General features: G+C 48.2%; 1 protein-coding gene across 1 annotated transcript in view; it reads right to left on the bottom strand.

Moving 5' to 3' along the window:
* BLOC1S1 (biogenesis of lysosomal organelles complex 1 subunit 1) overlaps nucleotides 1-20,656 on the bottom strand; it is a 46,802-nt gene that overhangs the window by 15,932 nt on the left and 10,214 nt on the right. The window contains exon 2 of the mRNA XM_063952665.1: nucleotides 19,526-19,598. Coding sequence (XP_063808735.1) covers nucleotides 19,526-19,598 — 73 coding nt within the window. The remainder of the gene's footprint in view (nucleotides 1-19,525; nucleotides 19,599-20,656) is intronic.

Raw genomic sequence — 20,656 nt, forward strand, 5'->3', positions numbered from 1 at the left:
TTTTGGGGGAAGGGTTGCTGTTACTGTTATTTGCTGTTTTTTGTTTTTTTCTGTGTGTTATGCATGGTGCTTGGTCTCCGCTTTAATATTGGAGAGAATTTTTACAGATGCTGGGTCTGTTCTGGATGATTTCACATAATCAAATGTATGAATGATGGCGTCAGTACAGTATAAACTCTTGTCATGGAATGTTAGGGGGCTAAACTACAAGGTTAAATGCTCTATGGTTATGTGGCAGATTAGACGATATGAGGCTGACATTATATGTTTTCAGGAGACGCACCCATTGGGAGGACAGTTACTGGCACTTAAAAAGTCATGGATAGGGTGGGCATACTGTACCACTCCACTTATACGTCAGCGTCCAGAGGTTTGTCACTCTTAATGAGTCAAACTGTCCCCGGTTGAGACAGATGCTAGAGGTAGATATATCTTTATGAGTTGTCGACTGAATTCTCTGCCGGTTCATATTTTGGCCATTTATATCCCTCCCCCCTTCGCATATGAGGTTATAAAGAAAGCTGCAGAATGTATGGCCCTATTTCCTGGGAGCTCTTCGATAATGCTGGGAGATTTTAAAAATGTTTTAGATCACATCTTGGACAGTAAATCCTCGGTTGCTCATGGTACTAGATGGGGCGGGAGTGACTTTGCAGCAGTGATTCAGGAAATGGGATTGGTTGACCCGTGGAGGTCGAGGAATCCAATGCAATTACAATTCTCCTGCTTTTCAGCCACGCACATGTCATTTTCTAGGATAGATTTAGTCCTTGTCATCACTGATCTTTTGCCCAGAATCCAGTCTATAGCCTACAAAGCCTGGGGCATTTCGGATCATTCCTCCCTTGCGTTTACGATGGACTGTGCGGGACACCGTGGCTTTACTTATTGGAAGCTCAATAAGTTCTGGCTTACATGTATGGGCGCGGGGTCTGAGCTAGAGGTAGCCTGGCAGGAATATTTTGATCTGAATAAAGATACTACCTCTCCAGGGGTGTTATGGGATGCTTTTAAGGCCTTTCTTAGGAGTCCATTAATTAAAAGAGTGGCCAACCTTAAAACTTTTTACAAGAATGGGACCCGGAAACTGCATTATTTCATTCTCATAAACTTCCGGGGTTGGATGGTTTGCAGATTGGCGAAGTGTGGGGTACAAAGGGCGTGATAACATTAGGACACCTTTATGATGCTGATGGCCTCAAGATGTTCCAGCAACTGAGGCTGGAATTTTCCCTTCCCAATACATACTTTTTCAGGTATCTTCAGCTTCGCCACGCCTTTGCCAAACAATTTGAGGGGGTTGACTTTCCCTTACAGGACTCTTTGACTAAAACCCTATTGCGCAAAGTCGGCCCACAACACTTGGTGTCTATGATTTATGCAGATCTGCTTGCAGCATCCCATAATACTACTTTACCAAACCTTCAGTTGCAGTGGGCCTCGGATATGGGAGTTATTACAGTGGAGGAATGACAGGAGGCTCTAGGAAATATTCGCTATTCTACTAACTCAGTGAGATTTCAACAAATCCAACTCTTCTTGGTACATAGAGTATACATGACCCCTATATGGCTTTTTTGCATGGGGGGGGGGGGGGGGAGAGCAGACGTGAGATGTCCTAAGTGCACCCTTGGAGAGGGAACTTTTTGGAATATGTTATGGTCCTGCCCTATCTTTACTAGAGTTTGGAAGGCAATTATCGGAGTTATCTCCACGGGGATACCCAGAGTTGTACTTACTCCTGCTGCTTGCATATTATTAGATCCTGAAGATCATCTTGATAAAAGGGCTAGGCATTAGGTTTTCAACCTTTGCAGGATTGCCAAGGTTTGTATTGCCAGAACCTGGATGGCTTCCACTGGTCCCACGCTGGCAATATGGAAACCTTTAGTTAACCCTACTTTCCAACATGAAAAATATATATACTTGTCAAGAAATGGAGAATTGAAATTTCATAGTATTTGGGATAGATGGCTGTATTCCCCGCATGCTAATTAACCCTGAGTTAAGGGGTAGGTCTGCTTCCTAATACAACATGCGCCACTAAAGCTATATCAATACTAGCTTTGTATGATGATTCATTTCTGAACACCACCTGTATCGTATTGAATACTTAAATAATTTATATATTTGTTTTGTACTAGATATGTCCAAGTCTTCTGTTATCTGCATATGAGACTGCACAGTATGCTTCCTTTTTTTTGGTTTAATGTTTGTAATGTTATTGTATTATACATGTAAAACGTAATAAAAACTAGGGCCCTCATTCCGAGTTGTTCGCTCGCAAGCTGCTTTTAGCAGCTTTACACACGCTAAGCCGCCGCCTACTGGGAGTGAATCTTAGCTTCTTAAAATTGCGAACGAAAGATTCGCAATATTGCGAAAAGACATCTCTGTGCAGTTTCTGAGTAGCTCGAGACTTACTCTGCCAGTGCGATCAGTTCAGTGCTTGTCGTTCCTGGTTTGACGTCACAAACACACCCAGCGTTCGTCCAGACACTCCTCCGTTTCTCCAGCCACTCCCGCGTTTTTCCCAGAAACGGTAGCGTTTTTTCCCACACGCCCATAAAACGGCCTGTTTCCGCCCAGAAACACCCACTTCCTGTCAATCACATTACGATCACCAGAACGAAGAAAAAACCGTGAGTAAAATTCCTAACCGCATAGCAAATTTACTTGGCGCAGTCGCAGTGCGAACATTGCGCGTGCGCACTAAGCGGAAAATCGCTGCGATGCGAAGAAATTTACCGAGCGAACAACTCGGAATGACCCCCTATATTAAAAGAGAAAAAAAAAAAGAAGATTTTAAACCTACCGGTAAATCTTTTTCTCGTAGTCCGTAGAGGATGCTGGGGACTCCGTAAGGACCATGGGGATAGACTGGCTCCGCAGGAGACATGGGCACTTTAAGAAAGACTTTAGTTCTGGGTGTGCACTGGCTCCACCCTCTATGCCCCTCCTGCAGACCTCAGTTAGAGAAACTGTGCCCAGAGGAGACGGACAGTACGAGGAAAGGATTTTGTTAATCCAGGGCAAGATTCATACCAGCCACACCAATCACACCGTATAACTTGTGATAAACTACCCAGTTAACAGTATGAAAAAACAACATAGTATCAGTGCAGGACCGATGCAACTATAACATAACCCTTATTGAAGCAATAACTATATACAAGTATTGCAGAAGTAGTCCGCACTTGGGACGGGCGCCCAGCATCCTCTACGGACTACGAGAACAAAATTTACCGGTAGGTTTAAAATCTTATTTTCTCTAACGTCCTAGAGGATGCTGGGGACTCCGTAAGGACCATGGGGATTATACCAAAGCTCCCAAACGGGCGGGAGAGTGCCGGTGACTCTGCAGCACCGATTGAGCAAACATGAGGTCCTCCTCAGCCAGGGTATCAAACTTATAGTATTTTGCAAAGGTGTTTGAACCCGACCAAGTAGCAGCTCGACACAGCTGTAGTGCCGAGACCCCTCGGGCAGCCGCCCAAGAAGAGCCCACTGTCCTGGTGGAATGGGCCTTGACCGATTTCGGTAACGGCAATCCAGCCGTAGAATGCGCTTGCTGAATCGTGTTACAAATCCAGCGAGCAATAGTCTGCTTTGAAGCAGGGGCACCAATCTTGTTGGTTGCAGACAGGACAAACAGCGCTTCAGTTTTCCTGACTCTAGCCGTCCTGGCCACGTAAATTTTCAAAGCCCTGACCACATCAAGTAAATCGGAATCCTCCAAGTCACGCGTAGCCACAGGCACCACAATAGGTTGGTTCATATGAAAGGATGAGACCACCTTAGGTAGGAATTGAGGACGGGTCCGCAACTCCGCTCTATCCATATGGAAAACCAGATATGGGCTTTTATGTGATAAAGCCGCCAATTCCGAAACTCGCCTAGCCGAAGCCAAGGCTAACAACACGACCACCTTCCACGTGAGATATTTCAACTCCACCGTTTTAAGTGGTTCAAACCAGTGTGATTTTAGAAAACTTAACACCACGTTAAGGTCCCAAGGTGCCACCGGAGGCACAAAAGTAGGCTGAATATGCAGCACTCCTTTTACAAAAGTCTGAACTTCTGGAAGAGAAGCCAATTCTTTTTGAAAGAAAATGGATAAGGACGAAATCTGGACCTTAATAGAGCCTAATTTTAGGCCCAAATTCACTCCAGTTTGTAGGAAGTGAAGGAAACGGCCCAGATGGAATTCTTCCGTAGGAGCATTCCTGGCCTCACACCAAAACACATATTTTTGCCATATACGGTGATAATGTTTTGACGTTACATCCTTCCTAGCCTTTATCAGCGTAGGGATGACCTCAACCGGAATGCCTTTCTCTGCTGGGATCCGGCGTTCAACCGCCATGCCGTCAAACGCAGCCGCGGTAAGTCTTGGAACAGACAGGGCCCCTGCTGCAACAGGTCCTGTCTTAGAGGAAGAGGCCACGGATCTTCTGTGAGAATTTCCTGCAGATCCGGATACCAGGTCCTCCGTGGCCAATCTGGAACAATGAGGATTGTTCTCACTCCTCTTTGTCTTATTATCCTCAACACCTTGGGTATGAGAGGAAGAGGAGGAAATACATAGACCGACCGGAACACCCACGGTATCACTAGGGCATCTACAGCTACTGCCTGAGGGTCTCTTGACTTTGCGCAATACCTCTGCAGCTTTTTGTTGAGGCGGGACGCCATCATGTCTATCTGTGGCAGTTCCCACCGACTTGTAATCTGTGCGACGACTTCCTGATGAAGTCCCCACTCTCCCGGATGTAGGTCGTGTCTGCTGAGGAAGTCTGCTTCCCAGTTGTCCACTCCCGGAATGAACACTGCTGACAGTGCGCTTACATGATTCTCCACCCAGCGAAGAATTCTGGTGGCTTCTGCCATCGCCACTCTGCTCCTTGTGCCGCCTTGGCGGTTTACATGAGCCACTGCGGTGACATTGTCTGACTGGATCAGAACCGGTTGGTCGCAAAGTAAGGTCTCCGCTTGACGTAGGGCGTTGTATATGGCCCTTAGTTCCAGGATGTTGATGTGAAGACAAGTCTCTTGACTTGACCAAAGACCTTGGAAATTTCTTCCCTGCGTGACTGCTCCCCAACCTCGGAGGCTTGCGTCTGTGGTCACCAGGATCCAGCCCTGAATGCCGAATCTGCGGCCCTCTAGAAGGTGAGCACTCTGCAGCCACCACAGGAGTGATACCCTGGCCCTGGGGGACAGGGTGATCAACCGATGCATCTGTAAATGTGACCCGGACCACTTGTCCAGTAGGTCCCATTGGAAAGTCCTCGCATGGAACCTGCCGAAGGGAATGGCCTCGTATGATGCCACCATCTTTCCCAGGACTCGAGTGCAGTGATGCACTGACACCTGTTTTGGTTTCAATAGGTTCCTGACAAGAGTCATGAGTTCCTGGGCTTTTTCTATCGGGAGATAAACCCTCTTCTGGTCCGTGTCCAGAATCATGCCCAAGAAAGACAGACGAGTCGTAGGAACCAACTGCGACTTCGGGATATTGAGAATCCAGCCATGTTGCTGTAACACTTTCAGTGAAAGTGATACGCTGTTCAGCAACTGCTCTCTTGATCTCGCTTTTATGAGATCGTCCAAGTACGGGATAATTGTGACACCTTGCTTGCGCAGGAGCACCATAATTTCCGCCATTACCTTGGTGAAAATTCTCGGGGCCGTGGAGAGACCAAACGGCAACGTCTGAAATTGGTAATGACAGTCCTGTACCGCAAATCTGAGGTACGCCTGATGAGGTGGAAAAATGGGGACATGAAGGTATGCATCCTTTATGTCCAGGGACACCATAAAATCCCCCCTTCCAGGCTTGCGATGACCGCTCTTAGTGATTCCATCTTGAACTTGAACCTTTTCAAGTATAGGTTCAGGGATTTCAAATTTAATATGGGTCTGACCGAACCGTCCGGTTTCGGGACTACAAACATGGTCGAGTAATATCCCTTTCCTTGTTGGAGGAGGGGAACCTTGACCACCACCTGTTGAAGATACAATTTTTGTATTGCATATAACACTATCTCCCTTTCCTGGGGAGAAGTTGGTAGGGCCGATTTGAAAAATCGGCGAGGAGGCACTTCTTCGAATTCCAGCTTGAAACCCTGAGAAACAATTTCTATTGCCCAGGGATCCACCTGGGAGTAAACCCAGATGTGGCTGAAACTCCGAAGACGTGCCCCCACTGGTCCGGTCTCCGCCAGTGGAGCCCCAGCGTCATGCGGTAGATTTTGTAGAGGCCGGGGAGGACTTCTGCTCCTGGGAACTAGCTGTGTTGTGCAGCTTTTTTCCTCTGCCCCTACCTCTGGCAAGAAAGGACGCACCTCGCACTTTCTTGTTTCTTTGTGACCGAAAGGACTGCATTTGATAATGCGGAGCTTTCTTATACTGTGAGGGAACATAAGGTAAAAAAATTGATTTTCCAGCTGTAGCTGTGGAGACTAGGTCCGAGAGACCTTCCCCAAACAATTCCTCACCCCTGTAAGGTAAAACCTCCATATGCCTTTTTGAGTCGGCATCACCTGTCCATTGCCGTGTCCATAGGACTCTTCTGGCAGAAATCGACATAGCGTTTATTCTAGAACCCAGTAGACTAATGTCTCTTTGAGCATCTCTCATATATAGGACAGCATCTCTTATATACCCCAGGGTCAATAAAATAGTATCCTTATCTAGGGTATCCATCCCCTCAGATAAGGTATCCGTCCATGCCGCTACAGCACTACACACCCAGGCCGACGCAATTGCCGGTCTGAGTAAGGTACCTGAATGTGTATAAATGGACTTCAGGGTAATCTCCTGTTTGCGGTCAGCAGAATCTTTGAGGGTAGCCGTATCCTGGGACGGGAGGGCTACCTTCTTGGATAAGCATGTTAATGCTTTGTCCACCCTAGGGGAGGATTCCCATCGTAACCTATCCGTTGACGGGAAAGGATACGCCACAAGAATCCTTTTGGAAATATGCAGTCTTTTATCTGGAGATTCCCAAGCTTTTTCACATAACTCCTTCAGCTCGTGTGAGGGGGGAAAGGTTACCTCAGGCTTCTTTCCCTTGTACATATGTACCCTCTTGTCAGGGACAGGGGGTTCCTCTGTGATGTGCAAAACATCTTTTATTGCCATAATCATATATCGAATGGATTTTGCCAATTTTGGCTGTAACTTTGCATCATCGTAATCGACACTGGAGTCAGAATCCGTGTCGGTATCTGTGTCAACAATCTGGGATAGTGGGCGCTTATGAGACCCTGACTGTCTCTGCGACATAGGATGAGGCATGGGTTGAGACCCTGACTGTCCCAAAGCTTCAGCCTTGTCTAATCTTTTGTGCAATGAGTTTACATTAGCATTTAAAACATTCCACATATCCATCCAGTCAGGTGTCGGCACTGTCGGCGGAGACACCACATTCATTTGCTCCCGTTCCTCTCTAACATAGCCTTCTTCCTCAGACATGTCGACACACGCGTACCAACACACCACACACACACACACACACACACAGGGAATGCTCTTCCTGAAGACAGTTCCCCCACAAGGCCCTTTGGAGAGACAGAGAGAGAGTATGCCAGCACACACCCCAGCGCTATATAACCCAGGAATAACACAGTAACTTAATGTTTACCCAGTAGCGCTGCTGTATGTAATTTGCGCCGAATTATGTGCCCCCCTCTCTTTTCAACCCTCTTGTCTACCGTGGTATAAGCAGGGGAGAGTCCGGGGAGCTTCCTCTCAGCGGTGCTGTGGAGAAAAAATGGCGCTGGTGAGTGCTGAGGGAGAAGCCCCGCCCCCTCGGCGGCGGGCTTCTGTCCCGCTTAAACTGTAAAATTGGTGGGGGCTCATACATATATACAGTGCCCAGTTGTGTGTGTGTGTGTATATATATATATATATATATATATATATGTTATATTTTTGCCAAAACTAGGTTTATATTGCTGCCCAGGGCGGAGAATATAGCAGCTGTGGGCTCTGGTTCTGGGGGCTCCGTGCCCCCCAGTGGGACTGTGGCAACAGAGGCACATACTGACCCTCCGTGGGCAGCTTTTTCCACGCTTCTGCATACGCTAGTTCATAAACTAACACCCTCTATGGGACCCCCAAACCTGGTACCACCGTATGTGGTCCCTGCAGCTAACCCGCCGTGGGCGGACGATTTATCTGCTCAATTAAAGAAGTTGAACCAGTCCCTGACTACTAAAAAGTCTGACCATCGCTCGCCTAAGTCCAAGAGGTCCTCTAAGCGAGCGCTCGTCTCCTCACAATCCACTGCTGTCACTGACACCTCGTCTGATGAAGACAGCACATACACTGACCCCACAGGTTCTGACTCGGATACGGCTGATGGGGATGGTAGTTCACATGTGGATGTTCCTGATCTTTTGGAGGCTATTAAGTTAATTCTGCAGATTACGGATGATCCCGAGCCATCCGTTCCTCCTAAGAAACCAGATAGGTTCAAGCGTCAGAAGGTGATTAAACAAGTTTTACCTCACTCTGACCACCTAGTGGATATACGTAAGGAACCCTGGCAAAGCCCGGGTACGAAGTTTGTTCCTCAAAAGAAGATGCTGGCTCGCTATCCCCTCGCACCAGAGCTGTCTAAGAATTGGGAAACGCCTCCTCCAGTAGACTCACATGTGGCTAGGATGGTGGTTTCCTCAGCTCTACCTGTCACTACCGTCACGTCTCTAAAAGAGCCTACGGATAAACGTGTCGAGGGTTGTCTAAAAGCGATTTACACCCTCACGGGTGCTGCACAAAGGCCCACTATTGCAGCTACATGGGCGGCAGAGGCTATTGAAGCATGGGCCTTGGAGTTAGAAGCTGAAATCTCCTCTGACCATGCTAGACAATGCTTGTCATATATTGTCACAGCTTCTCGCTATATTAAAGAGGTGGCTTCTGATGCCGGTATCCTAGCAGCCAAGACCTCTACTACGTCAGTCCTGGCTCGCAGGATATTGTGGCTGAGATCCTGGTCTGTGGATCTGGACTCTAGAAAAACCCTGGAGGTACTCCCTTTCAAAGGGGGATATTCTGTTTGGGGAGGACTTAAATAAGATAGTGGCTGACTTGGCTACTGCCAAAACTGCCTGTCTGCCTAATACAGCTCCTTCTGTGTCGAAGGCCAAAGGCACGTCCTTTCGCCCTTCAGGTAAAGCAAAAAGGTCAGGCGTACCATAAGCAGGCCCGCACTTCCAAACCTGGTAAGCCGAAGCCCAAAAGAGCCTGGGCTGCCCGTCAGCCAGCAGTCAAGACCGATAAGCCTGCCCCATGACGGGGCGGGCCTCCCCCTTGGGGATCCCAGGGTGGGGGGCCAGCTTCTAGGGTATACCCAGGAATGGTTGAAGACCACTTCAGATGCCTGGGTACGGGAAGTCGTCACTCGAGGTTACGCCATAGCCTTCAAAAACCGACCCCCTCATCGATTTTGCCAGACAGACAGACGTCCCGTCGGACCAGACAAAGGCAAACACTCTGCATTCGGTGGTACAGACCCTCCTGGATACAGGAGTCGTAGTACAGGTGCCTCTTGCTCAGAGGGACCGGGGGTACTATTCTCCGCTGTTTCTAGTCCCGAAACCGAATGGGTCCTCCCGGCCCATTCTCAACCTCAAGGCACTGAACAAGTTTGTGAAGGTTTCCAAGTTCCGTATGGAAACCCTTCGCTCTATAGTTCTGGCCTTGGAACCTGGGGACTACATGGTCTCCCTGGACATACCGGATGCTTACCTGCATATTCCTATAGCAGTGTCACAACAATACCTGAGGTTCGCTATTGGCAACCTCCATTACCAGTTTCGGGCGTTACCTTTTGGTTTAACAACGGCTCCGCGAGTCTTCACCAAAGTTATGGCGGTGATGACGGTGGTACTCCGCCGTCAAGGGGTCAGGATACTGTCGTATCTGGACGACTTGTTAATCCTGGCAAATTCCCCAGATCTTCTCCTGTGTCATCTGGATATGACGGTCCGGTTTCTACAAGCCCACGGGTGGCTCATCAACTGGAAGAAATCCTCCCTGGTCCCTGCTCAGAGTATGGTGCATCTGGGAGCGCTGTTGGACACTCACAACCAGAGGTTGTTCTTGTCTCAGGAGAAAGTTCTGAAACTTCAGGACAGGGGGGGTAATTCCAAGTTGATCGCAGCAGGAATTTTTATAGCAGTTGGGCAAAACCATGTGCACTGCAGGGGAGGCAGATATAACATTTGCAGAGAGAGTTAGATTTGGGTGTGGTGAGTTCAATCTGCAATCTAAATTGCAGTGTAAAAATAAAGCAGCCAGTATTTACCCTGCACAGAAACAAAATAACCCACCCAAATCTAACTCTGTCTGCACATGTTATATCTGCCCCCCCTGCAGTGCACATGGTTTTGCCCAACTGCTAAAAAATTTCCTGCTCCGATCAACTTGGAATTACCCCCAGGATTCGTTGCTTCCTTTCTCGTCCGCAAGTGTCGATACATTCGGCAATGCAGGTGCTGGGCCTCATGATATCAGCATTCAACATGGTGGAGTATGCTCAATTCCATTCTCGCCCCCTCCAGAAGCTGATTCTAGCCAAGTGGGACGGCCTGCCTCAACGGATCAGGTCTCAAATGATCTCTTTGACTCCGGAGGTCCGTCTGTCGCTGCTCTGGTGGCTCCAGTACCGACAATTGTGCAGAGGCCGTCCCTTCTGGATATCCAACTGGGTCCTGTTGACGACAGATGCCAGTCTAAGAGGTTGGGGCGCGGTGCTGGAGCAGCACTCCTTGCAGGGTTGGTGGACCAAGGAGGAATCTCTCCTCTCGATCAACATTCTGGAATTGCGTGCGGTCTTCAATGCGTTGAACCTAGCCCAGCATTTGATTCAGAACCGTCCTGTTCAAGTACAGTCAGACAACGCCACCACAGTGGCTTACATAAATCATCAAGGCGGCACTCGAAGGAAGCCTCACGGATTCTACGTTGGGCAGAACGCCATCTACCGGCAATATTCATTCCGGGAGTCCTGAATTGGGAAGCGGACTTTCTCAGTCATCAGGACGTGCATGACGGCGAGTGGGGCCTCCAACTAGTAGTGTTTCAACTCCTCGTGGAAAGGTGGGGTCTTCCAGATGTGGATCTGATGGCGTCTCGACACAATCACAAGGTTCCGGTCTTTGGAGCAAGGACAAGGGATCCTCAAGCAGCATTTGTGGATGCGCTGGCAGTGCCGTGGAGGTTTCGGCTGCCGTACGTGTTCCCTCCGGTGTCACTCCTGCCCAGGGTAATTCGGAAGTTCAAGCAAGAAAACGGAAATCTGCTTCTCATAGCTCCGGCGTGGCCCAGACGGCACTGGTTCTCAGACCTGCAAGGCCTATCGTCAGAGTGTCCACTTCTACTTCCACAACGCCCAGACCTCCTCGTTCAGGGCCCCCGTGTCTACCAGGACCTAGCCCGGCTGTCTTTGACGGCGTGGCTCTTGAAGCTTCCGTCTTAAGAGCGAAGGGTTTTTCTGAAGAGGTCATTAAAACTATGTTGCGGGCCCGGAATCCGGCCTCTGCTCGGATTTACCATCAGGTCTGGCATTCCTACTTTGTTTGGTGCGCATCTAACCATTATGATGCTTTCAAGTTTAGTACAGCCATACTTTTGGCTTTTCTACAGCAGGGCCTAGATTTAGGCCTGCGTCTGGCCTCACTCAAGGTTCATATTTCTGCCTTGTCGGTGTGGTTTCAGAGAAAAATTGCGACTTTACCTGATGTACATACTTTCACTCAGGGTGTGTTGCGTATCCAACCTCCCTATGTCCCGCCTGTGGCTCCTTGGGACTTGTCGGTGGTTTTGGAGGCGTTGCAGGAGCCTCCATTTGAACCTCTTGGTTCAGCTGACCTTAAGTGGCTTTCCCTTAAGGTGGTGTTCTTGCTGGCTATTGCCTCTGCTAGAAGAGTGTCGGATTTGGGTGCCTTGTCTTGTAGTTCCCCATATCTGATTTTTCACCGTGACCGGGCGGTTCTTAGGACTCGTCCCGGATTTTTAGCTAAGGTGCTTTCTTCGTTCCACCTTAATCAGGAGATTGTGGTTCCAGCTTTTGTCTCTCCTGATTTGTCTCCCAAAGAGCAGTCTTTGGATGTGGTACGGGCTCTCCGTATCTATGTGAAGAGAACTGCTTCTATTCGAAAGTCTGATTCTCTCTTTGTTTTGTTTGGATTTCACAAACATGGCTGGCCTGCTCACAAGCAGGCCCTGGCCAGGTGGATTAGAATGGTGATTGCGCATGCTTATGTGAAGGCTGGTCTGTCAGCTCCTGTTCATATTACGGCCCATTCTACTCGGTCTGTTGGACCTTCTTGGGCGGCCCAACGTGGTGCGACCCTTGATCAATTGTGCAAGGCGGCTACGTGGTCCTCCGGGAACACGTTCATAAGGTTCTATGCCTTCGATATGGCATTAGCCGCTGACACTTCTCTTGTCGTGAGAGTGTGGTGTATGTGGCTACTAACCGTTGTCGTCTCTTTTCCTGCTACTGCATTGGGCTGGTTAACTAAACTGAGCTCCTGTGCTGGGAGGCGGGGTGATATAGGAGGCGGCGCTGTGCATTCTGGGAACAGTCAAAGCTTTGAGCCTGTTGGTGCTTCGGATCAAGATCCTACTCTACACCCCATTGTCCAGACTTGTGGAGCCCAGTGTACCTCGCAGAAAGAGTTTTAACAAGGGTAAGTTCTTACCAGAAAACTCGTTTTTTTTTAGCATTTTTACAATACGTGTCGCTTTCAATTGTAGAATACAATAATGGCAATGATCCCATAAAACACCATTTAGCTTTTGTTTTTATCAATTAAGTAAAATATCATTAAAAGACTGATAACATGGAGAATTAAACAAGTTGTAAACATTATATTATCATAATTTACTGATGTTTATACAGTGTTAATATACAGTACACTGAAAACAGTGATAATATATTTAGACAATGCCACAGGTTCAGCAGTAAATCACCTACAGATCCATCTAGTTTCCCTTTTCTGTGCTTTTTTATTTACTTGTATTTACAATACATACAAATAATTATTAACAATAGCCATATGTTTATCCCACTCATCGGTGCATTATTTTACTGTATGGGTCTCATGCACAACTATTAGTACTATTCCATAGATGGATCACTATATCTGGAACACAATTCTTCCTTTTTGCAGTAAGCTGGTTACACAGCTTCATAATCCATGTCCCGATCGCCCGATATGGGGTGAACGGGCTGAAAATTATATAGGGGTGTATGCAGTTCTGTCGCACGAGTGTTGTAAAATGCTCCTGCAACGGTTGGGACTGGGAGGTCGCATCTTACATGCTGTTTAATATTTGTTTTAGTGGCCAGGTGTTTTATTTATTTCTTATATAGTACTCTGTTAGCACTATTACCCCCTTACTCCAACACGTGAGTTGTCTGTAAAGCTTACAGCTAGTTTTACTTTCTCTTTATCAGCTCAGCGGGCTATTTTCCATTTGGGCAGGATTTCAGGTTTGTAAAAATAAGATTTTACTTACCGATAAATCTATTTCTCGTAGTCCGTAGTGGATGCTGGGGACTCCGTCAGGACCATGGGGATTAGCGGCTCCGCAGGAGACAGGGCACAAAAATAAAGCTTTAGGATCAGGTGGTGTGCACTGGCTCCTCCCCCCATGACCCTCCTCCAAGCCTCAGTTAGGATACTGTGCCCGGACGAGCGTACACAATAAGGAAGGATTTTGAATCCCGGGTAAGACTCATACCAGCCACACCAATCACACCGTACAACTTGTGATCTGAACCCAGTTAACAGTATGACAACGTAGGAGCCTCTGAACAGACGGCTCACAACAATAACAACCCGATTTTTTTGTAACAATAACTATGTACAAGTATTGCAGACAATCCGCACTTGGGATGGGCGCCCAGCATCCACTACGGACTACGAGAAATAGATTTATCGGTAAGTAAAATCTTATTTTCTCTAACGTCCTAGTGGATGCTGGGGACTCCGTCAGGACCATGGGGATTATACCAAAGCTCCCAAACGGGCGGGAGAGTGCGGATGACTCTGCAGCACCGAATGAGAGAACTCCAGGTCCTCTTTAGCCAGGGTATCAAATTTGTAGAATTTTACAAACGTGTTCTCCCCCGACCACGTAGCTGCTCGGCAGAGTTGTAATGCCGAGACCCCTCGGGCAGCCGCCCAGGATGAGCCCACCTTCCTTGTGGAATGGGCCTTGACAGATTTAGGCTGTGGCAGGCCTGCCACAGAATGTGCAAGTTGAATTGTGCTACAAATCCAACGAGCAATCGTCTGCTTAGAAGCAGGAGCACCCAGCTTGTTGGGTGCATACAGTATAAACAGCGAGTCAGATTTTCTGACTCCAGCCGTCCTTGAAATATATATTTTCAATGCCCTGACAACGTCCAGCAACTTCGAATCCTCCAAATCGCTAGTAGCCGCAGGCACCACAATAGGCTGGTTCAGGTGAAACGCTGACACCACCTTAGGCAGAAAATGAGGACGCGTCCGCAGTTCTGCCCTGTCCGAATGGAAAATCAGATATGGGCTTTTATACGATAAAGCCGCCAATTCTGACACTCTCCTGGCTGAAGCCAGGGCCAGTAGCATGGTTACTTTCCATGTAAGATATTTCAAATCCGCCGATTTGAGTGGCTCAAACCAATGGGATTTGAGAAAATCCAAAACTACATTAAGGTCCCACGGAGCCACTGGGGGCACAACCGGGGGCTGTATATGTAGTACTCCTTTTACAAAAGTCTGGACTTCAGGAACTGAAGCCAATTCTTTCTGGAAGAAAATCGACAGGGCCGAAATTTGAACCTTAATGGACCCCAACTTGAGGCCCATAGACAATCCTGTTTGCAGGAAATGTAGGAATCGACCCAATTGAAATTCCTCCGTGGGGGCCTTCCTGGCCTCACACCACGCAACATATTTTCTCCAAATGCGGTGATAATGTTGTGCAGTCACCTCCTTCCTGGCTTTAACCAGTGTAGGAATGACCTCTTCTGGAATGCCTTTTTCCCTTAGAATTCGGCGTTCAACCGCCACGCCGTCAAACGCAGCCGCGGTAAGTCTTGGAATAGACACGGTCCCTGCTGAATCAGGTCCCGTCTTAGAGGTAGAGGCCACGGATTTTCCGTGAGCATCTCCTGAAGTTCCGGGTACCAAGTTCTTCTTGGCCAATCCGGAGCCACGAGTATCGTTCTTACTCCCCTTTGCCGTATAATTCTCAGTACTTTGGGTATGAGAGGCAGAGGAGGAAACACATACACTGACTGGAACACCCACGGTGTTACCAGAGCGTCCACAGCTATTGCCTGAGGGTCTCTTGACCTGGCGCAATACCTGTCCAGTTTTTTGTTGAGGCGAGACGCCATCATATCCACCTTTGGTTTTTTCCAACGGTTCACAATCATGTGGAAGACTTCTGGATGAAGTCCCCACTCTCCCGGGTGTAGATCGTGTCTGCTGAGGAAGTCTGCTTCCCAGTTGTCCACTCCCGGAATGAACACTGCTGACAGTGCTATCACATGATCTTCCGCCCAGCGAAGAATCCTTGCAGCTTCTGCCATTGCTCTCCTGCTTCTTGTGCCGCCCTGTCTGTTTACGTGGGCGACTGCCGTGATGTTGTCCGACTGGATCAACACCGGCTGACCCTGAAGCAGGGGTTTTGCCAGGCTTAGAGCATTGTAAGTCGCTCTTAGCTCCAGTATATTTATGTGAAGAGACATCTCCAGGCTTGACCATACTCCCTGGAAGTTTCTTCCCTGTGTGACCGCTCCCCAGCCTCTCAGACTGGCATCCGTGGTCACCAGGACCCAGTCCTGTATGCCGAATCTGCGGCCTTCTAACAGATGAGCACTCTGCAACCACCACAGAAGAGACACCCTTGTCCGTGGCGATAAGATTATCCGCTGATGCATCTGCAGATGCGATCCGGACCATTTGTCCAGCAGATCCCACTGAAAAGTTCGTGCGTGGAATCTGCCGAATGGGATTGCTTCGTAAGAAGCCACCATCTTTCCCAGGACTCTTGTGCATTGATGCACAGACACTTTTCCTGGTTTTAGGAGGTTCCTGACAAGTTCGGATAACTCCTTGGCTTTCTCCTCCGGAAGAAACACCTTTTTCTGAACCGTGTCCAGAATCATTCCCAGGAACAGCAGACGTGTTGTCGGGGTCAACTGAGATTTTGGAAAATTCAGAATCCACCCGTGTTGTTGCAGCACTACTTGGGTTAGTGCTACTCCGTCCTCCAGCTGTTCTCTGGACCTTGCCCTTATCAGGAGATCGTCCAAGTAAGGGATAATTAATACGCCTCAGAAGAATCATCATTTCGGCCATTACCTTGGTAAAGACCCGAGGTGCCGTGGACAATCCAAACGGCAGCGTCTGAAACTGATAATGACAGTTTTGCACCACGAACCTGAGGTACCCTTGATGTGAAGGGCAAATTGGGACATGCAGGTAAGCATCTTTTATGTCCAGGGACACCATAAAGTCCCCTTCTTCCAGATTCGCTATCACTGCTCTGAGTGATTCCATCTTGAACTTGAATTTTTGTATGTACAGGTTCAAAGATTTCAGATTTAGAATAGGTCTTACCGAGCCGTCCGGCTTCAGTACCACAAATAGCGTGGAGTAATACCCCTTTTCCTGTTGTAGGAGGGGTACCTTGACTATCACCTGCTGAGAAAACAGCTTGTGAATGGCTTCCAATACCGTCGCCCTGTCTGAGGGAGACGTTGGCAAAGCAGACTTTAGGAACCGGCGAGGGGGAGACTTCTCGAATTCCAACCTGTAACCCTGAGATACTACCTGCAGGATCCAGGGGTCCACCTGTGAGCAAGCCCACTGCGCGCTGAAATTCTTGAGTCGACCCCCCACCGTTCCCGAGTCCACTTGTAAAGCCCCAGCGTCATGCTGAGGGCTTTGCAGAACCCGCGGAGGGCTTCTGTTCCTGGGAAGGAGCTGCTTGCTGCCCTCTCCTACCCTTTCCTCTGCCTCGGGGCAGATATGACTGTCCTTTTGCCCGCTTCTTATAGGACCGAAAGGACTGCGGCTGAAAAGACGGTGTCTTTTTCTGTTGGGAGGGGGTCTGAGGTAAAAAGGTGGATTTCCCGGCAGTTGCCGTGGCCACCAAATCCGATAGACCGACGCCAAATAATTCCTCCCCTTTATACGGCAATACTTCCATATGCCGTTTGGAATCCGCATCACCTGACCACTGTCGTGTCCATAAACTTCTTCTGGCAGATATGGACATCGCACTTACTCTCGATGCCAGAGTGCAAATATCCCTCTGAGCATCTCGCATATAAAGAAAAGCATCCTTTAATTGCTCTAAAGTCTGTAAAATACTGTCCCTATCCAGGGTATCAATATTTTCAGTCAGGGAATCCGACCAGACCACCCCAGCACTGCACATCCAGGCTGAGGCGATGGCTGGTCGCAGTATAACACCAGTATGTGTGTATATACTTTTTAGGGTAGTTTCCAGCCTCCTATCAGCTGGATCCTTGAGGGCGGCCGTATCAGGAGACGGTAACGCCACTTGTTTTGATAAGCGTGTGAGCGCCTTATCCACCTTAGGGGGTGTTTCCCAGCGCGCCCTAACCTCTGGCGGGAAAGGGTATAATGCCAATAACTTTTTTGAAATTAGCACTTTTCTATCTGGGTTAACCCACGCTTCATCACATACATCATTCAATTCCTCTGATTCAGGAAAAACTACAGGTAGTTTTTTCACCCCCCACATAATACCCCTTTTTGTGGTACTTGTAGTATCAGAGATATGCAAAGCCTCCTTCATTGCCGTGATCATATAACGTGTGGCCCTACTGGAAAATACGTTTGTTTCTTCACCGTCGACACTAGATTCAGTGTCCGTGTCTGGGTCTGTGTCGACCGACTGAGGTAAAGGGCGTTTTACAGCCCCTGACGGTGTCTGAGACGCCTGGGCAGGTACTAACTGGTTTTCCGGCCGTCTCATGTCGTCAACTGATTTTTGTAATGTGCTGACATTATCACGTAATTCCATAAACAAAGCCATCCATTCCGGTGTCGACTCCCTGGGGGGTGACATCACCATTACCGGCAATTGCTCTGCCTCCACACCAACATCGTCCTCATACATGTCGACACACACGTACCGACACACAGCAGACACACAGGGAATGCTCTATTGAAGACAGGACCCCACTAGCCCTTTGGGGAGACAGAGGGAGAGTTTGCCAGCACACACCCAAGCGCTATAATATATATGGGAACAACCCTATATAAGTGTTGTATCCTTATAGCAGCTTAAATATAGTAATATATTTGTAGTGCAGTGCAGGGGAGAGTCCTGGGAGCCTTCCTCACAGCGGAGCTGAGCAGGAAAATGGCGCTGTGTGCTGAGGAGAATAAGCCCCGCCCCCTATTTCGGCGGGCTCTTCTCCGGAGTTTGTGAGATCTGGCAGGGGTTAAATACATCCATATAGCCTCAAGGGCTATATGTGATGTATTTTTTAGCCATAAAAAGGTATTATACATTGCTGCCCAGGGCGCCCCCCCAGCGCCCTGCACCCTCCGTGACCGCTGTGTGAAGTGTGCTGACAACAATGGCGCACAGCTGCAGTGCTGTGCGCTACCTCAGGAAGACTGAAAGGTCTTCTGCCGCCTGCTTCTGGACCTCTTCCATCTTCGGCATCTGCAAGGGGGGTCGGCGGCGCGGCTCCGGGACCGGACTCCATGGCTGGGCCTGTGTTCGATCCCTCTGGAGCTAATGGTGTCCAGTAGCCTAAGAAGCCAATCCATCCTGCACGCAGGTGAGTTGACTTCTCTCCCCTAAGTCCCTCGATGCAGTGAGCCTGTTGCCAGCAGGACTCACTGAAAATAAAAAACCTAAAAACTTTTTCTAAGCAGCTCTTTAGGAGAGCCACCTAGATTGCACCCTGCTCGGACGGGCACAAAAACTTAACTGAGGCTTGGAGGAGGGTCATGGGGGGAGGAGCCAGTGCACACCACCTGATCCTAAAGCTTTATTTTTGTGCCCTGTCTCCTGCGGAGCCGCTAATCCCCATGGTCCTGACGGAGTCCCCAGCATCCACTAGGACGTTAGAGAAAATAAAAAAATTATGCAGACATGAACATATGGTTGTATTGGGCAGAAGTAATGCAGGTCTCCCATGCTGAATAGCATTGTAAAGTCATTATAACAAGTGGTCTACTTAAGTTCAGTTAGACTAAAATTGGGTTTCTTCTGCACCAATCTGCTCCCTCTCAACTTAGGTATACCTCAATGACAAGACAGCGACGCAAATAATTGTGTGGGTGCCCATACGGTGTGCTGGCAAAAGGTTAGAACTAGAAACTATTACTGATAACCCAGCTCCAACAGTAGCAATGTGCATTCCCCACAGGTTATACACTGAAGGCTGCATGCAGTTTAGGATGGGCGCTACATAAATGAAACTAATATCATAATTATAACCCTACAGTCATTCACTCACCCAACATTTAGATGATCTACTAATGCCTCCGTTAGCGTTGTCGCTGCAGCAATGGCCTCTTTCCTTCTCTTTTCTGTAATATAAGTCAAATTGTTTACTTAGAACTTCAAAGTAAATAAATCCTAGTAACGCGATCACAAAATAAAAACATGGATATTGGCCTTCATTTTATTTATCTTTTAGACAGAGACGGTCGCAGATGCTCTCCTAGTTCACGTGGCTGCTACTGAAGGGAGGAGGTAAGAGGGTCCCCCAGGCGGGACCCGCCATTAAATCGCATTCCGATCGCAGTCTAAGGAGACGGACTGCAACGCTGGTGTGGACACTGTATCCGAGCAGGGACCCCACTATATCCACCAGGGCATAGGAGTACAGGTCGGGTGTGTTCTAATGCTCACTTTACTAAGACTCTGTAGTACCAGGTGGTGAGGACCAGCATAGGGGAGAAGGCGTTTGACCTGTAGCCCCTCCCCACACTGTTAAACTCTTAAAGTGCCAATGGCTCCTGGTGGACCCGTCTATACCCCATGGTACTAATATGGACCCCAGCATCCTCTACGGACTACGAGAAAAGGATTTACCAGTAGGTAATTAAAATCCTATTTTCCTTCTCTCATATATGTCCTTTCTCCTTCGGGCACGTTTTTACCTATAACTTCCTGTGGAAGGGGGCATAGAGGGGAGGAGCCAGCACACCCAGTTGAAGAAATTTAAAGTGCACTGGCTCCTTTGGATCCCGTCTATACCCCATCGTACTAGATTCCCCAATATCCCTTATGGATGCTAGAGAAATACGATTTTTCAGACTGTACAATTGTAATTTTAGTCTGGTTTAGTGAGGACCTGTACCCCCCTTATTCTTCCACAGCATCCGGACTATAGGTTGACAGTCAGGCTGCACACAGTATTTCTAGAAAAACTTTCAGAATAAGGGGGATATCCAATTATCCCCGGTAAAACATTGGGTCCGACAAACTAACGAAAACTGTCTTTTTTTTTTTTTTTTACTTTTTTCCGATGTTTCACAGATTTTTTATTTATTTATTTTTACAGGCTATCCAAAATGGATCACCCGTAAAAAAAAAAAAAAGCTGATCTCCCGAAATCACACAGGTTCAGTAAAACCTGTGC

Source organism: Pseudophryne corroboree, chromosome 2, assembly GCF_028390025.1.
Source record: "Pseudophryne corroboree isolate aPseCor3 chromosome 2, aPseCor3.hap2, whole genome shotgun sequence".
In the NCBI taxonomy this organism is placed as follows: domain Eukaryota; kingdom Metazoa; phylum Chordata; class Amphibia; order Anura; family Myobatrachidae; genus Pseudophryne; species Pseudophryne corroboree.